Source organism: Galendromus occidentalis, unplaced genomic scaffold (genome assembly GCF_000255335.2).
Source record: "Galendromus occidentalis unplaced genomic scaffold, Mocc_1.1 scf7180000076089, whole genome shotgun sequence".
NCBI classification, from domain to species: domain Eukaryota; kingdom Metazoa; phylum Arthropoda; class Arachnida; order Mesostigmata; family Phytoseiidae; genus Galendromus; species Galendromus occidentalis.
The window spans coordinates 1-1475 of NW_003804078.1; the positions used below are offsets into that span (position 1 = coordinate 1).

The window sequence follows — 1475 nt, forward strand, 5'->3', positions numbered from 1 at the left end:
CCGATTTTCCTATGCTTGCAAGGCAGATACGCTCAGCTGTCAATGAAGGTCACAGTCTTACCCTGTCCGATATCGTTTTTGTCTCCGCAAAAACTTTGCCCTGCACCACGAGTGGGAAACTCCAGCGTGTTAAAGCTGCGGCCCTTTATCAGTCCGGCAAGCTCAGTGCAGTTTGGCGAAGTGCCGCATGTGATGAACCGGCTGACAGTGAAATGGGCGCGGACCGAAACCTTGCTGAAGACACAGCGTCGATTGCTGAATTCCTCGCGGAAGAAATCGGTCGGTCGATCAAAAAACCCATCGCATCGTCGCAGTATGACGACGCTTTTTCCTCCTTCGAGTTGGACTCGCTTCAGGCTGTCGGTCTCATCGGCGAGGCGGAAACACATCTCGGTATCGAGATCTCCCCAACGATGGTTTACGACCACCCCACCATCAACAAACTGGCATCAGCTCTCGCCAGTATGGTTAATGCCACTTTAGGCGCAGATGACCCGCAACCTTTGAAAACTCAGCCGAGTACGCCTGCGGACGATCCGTCGACTCACGGAGACGCGCCCGTTGCACGGGTGGCGGAGACGAAACCGGCATCCGCCATCGCGATTATCGGGATGGAGGTGCGCGTTCCCGGTAGGGCGGGAGTCGCGGATTTCTGGACGTCTCTTAAAGAGGGTCAAAGTCACAATGTAAACATCGATCCGGCGCGTTGGTCAGATGATTTGCCTTTTACGTCGCCCCGCAAGCCGTCTCACGCGATCGGAAGTTTTTTTTGGGGACATCCGGCAATTTGATCCGCAGTTTTTTGCTATGTCAGATGTCGAAGCCGCAACAAGCGACCCGCAACATCGATTTCTCTTGAAGCGACGGAGCAGGCATTCAGGGATGCCGGCATCAACCCCGACAACCTGAAGGGACGGCGTGTCGGCGTCTTTATCGGCATCAGCGCTCAGGATTTTGCCTTCGTAAGTGTCAGGCAGCCTAATGCTTTCTCGGGATTGGGAAGTGCCAGCAGCATCGCGGCCAACAGGCTTTCCTATTTTTATGATCTGCGTGGGCCAAGCGTTGCTGTGGATACGGCGTGTTCATCCTCGCTGGTTGCGCTCGATCTCGCAAAAAAATCTCTTCAGGATGGTGGATGTGAGCTTGCCGTTGTCGGTGGCGTTAATCTTGCCGCGACCGGGCATCTGCATCATGCGCTTGTCAAAGCAGGCATGCTTGCACAAGACGGGCGCTGCAAAACCTTTGATGCTGGAGCTGATGGCTATGGGCGGGGGGAAGGGTGCGTTGTCCTCGTCCTCAAGCCTGAGGACGCTGCCCGTGACGACGGAGATCGGATCTATGCACGCATTGCGGGCTGCGCTGTCAATCAGGACGGGCGCAGCAACGGTATCACGGCCCCCAACGGACCCTCTCAGGTTCATGTCATCAAGGATGCCATTCGGGATGCAGGCATCAGTATCGATGAGGTGGATTAC

The 1475-nt window shown here is 55.7% G+C and overlaps 1 protein-coding gene across 1 annotated transcript; it reads left to right on the forward strand.

Moving 5' to 3' along the window:
• Positions 1–212: 212 nt before the first annotated feature.
• LOC114828545 (phthiocerol synthesis polyketide synthase type I PpsA-like) lies at positions 213–1466 on the forward strand (the record flags this gene model as incomplete). The annotated part of the gene is made up of 2 exons (XM_029113068.1): positions 213–705; positions 799–1466. Coding segments are annotated over exons 1-2 (1161 nt in total), but the record flags the coding sequence as incomplete, so codon positions are not given.
• Between the last annotated feature and the right edge of the window lie 9 nt (positions 1467–1475).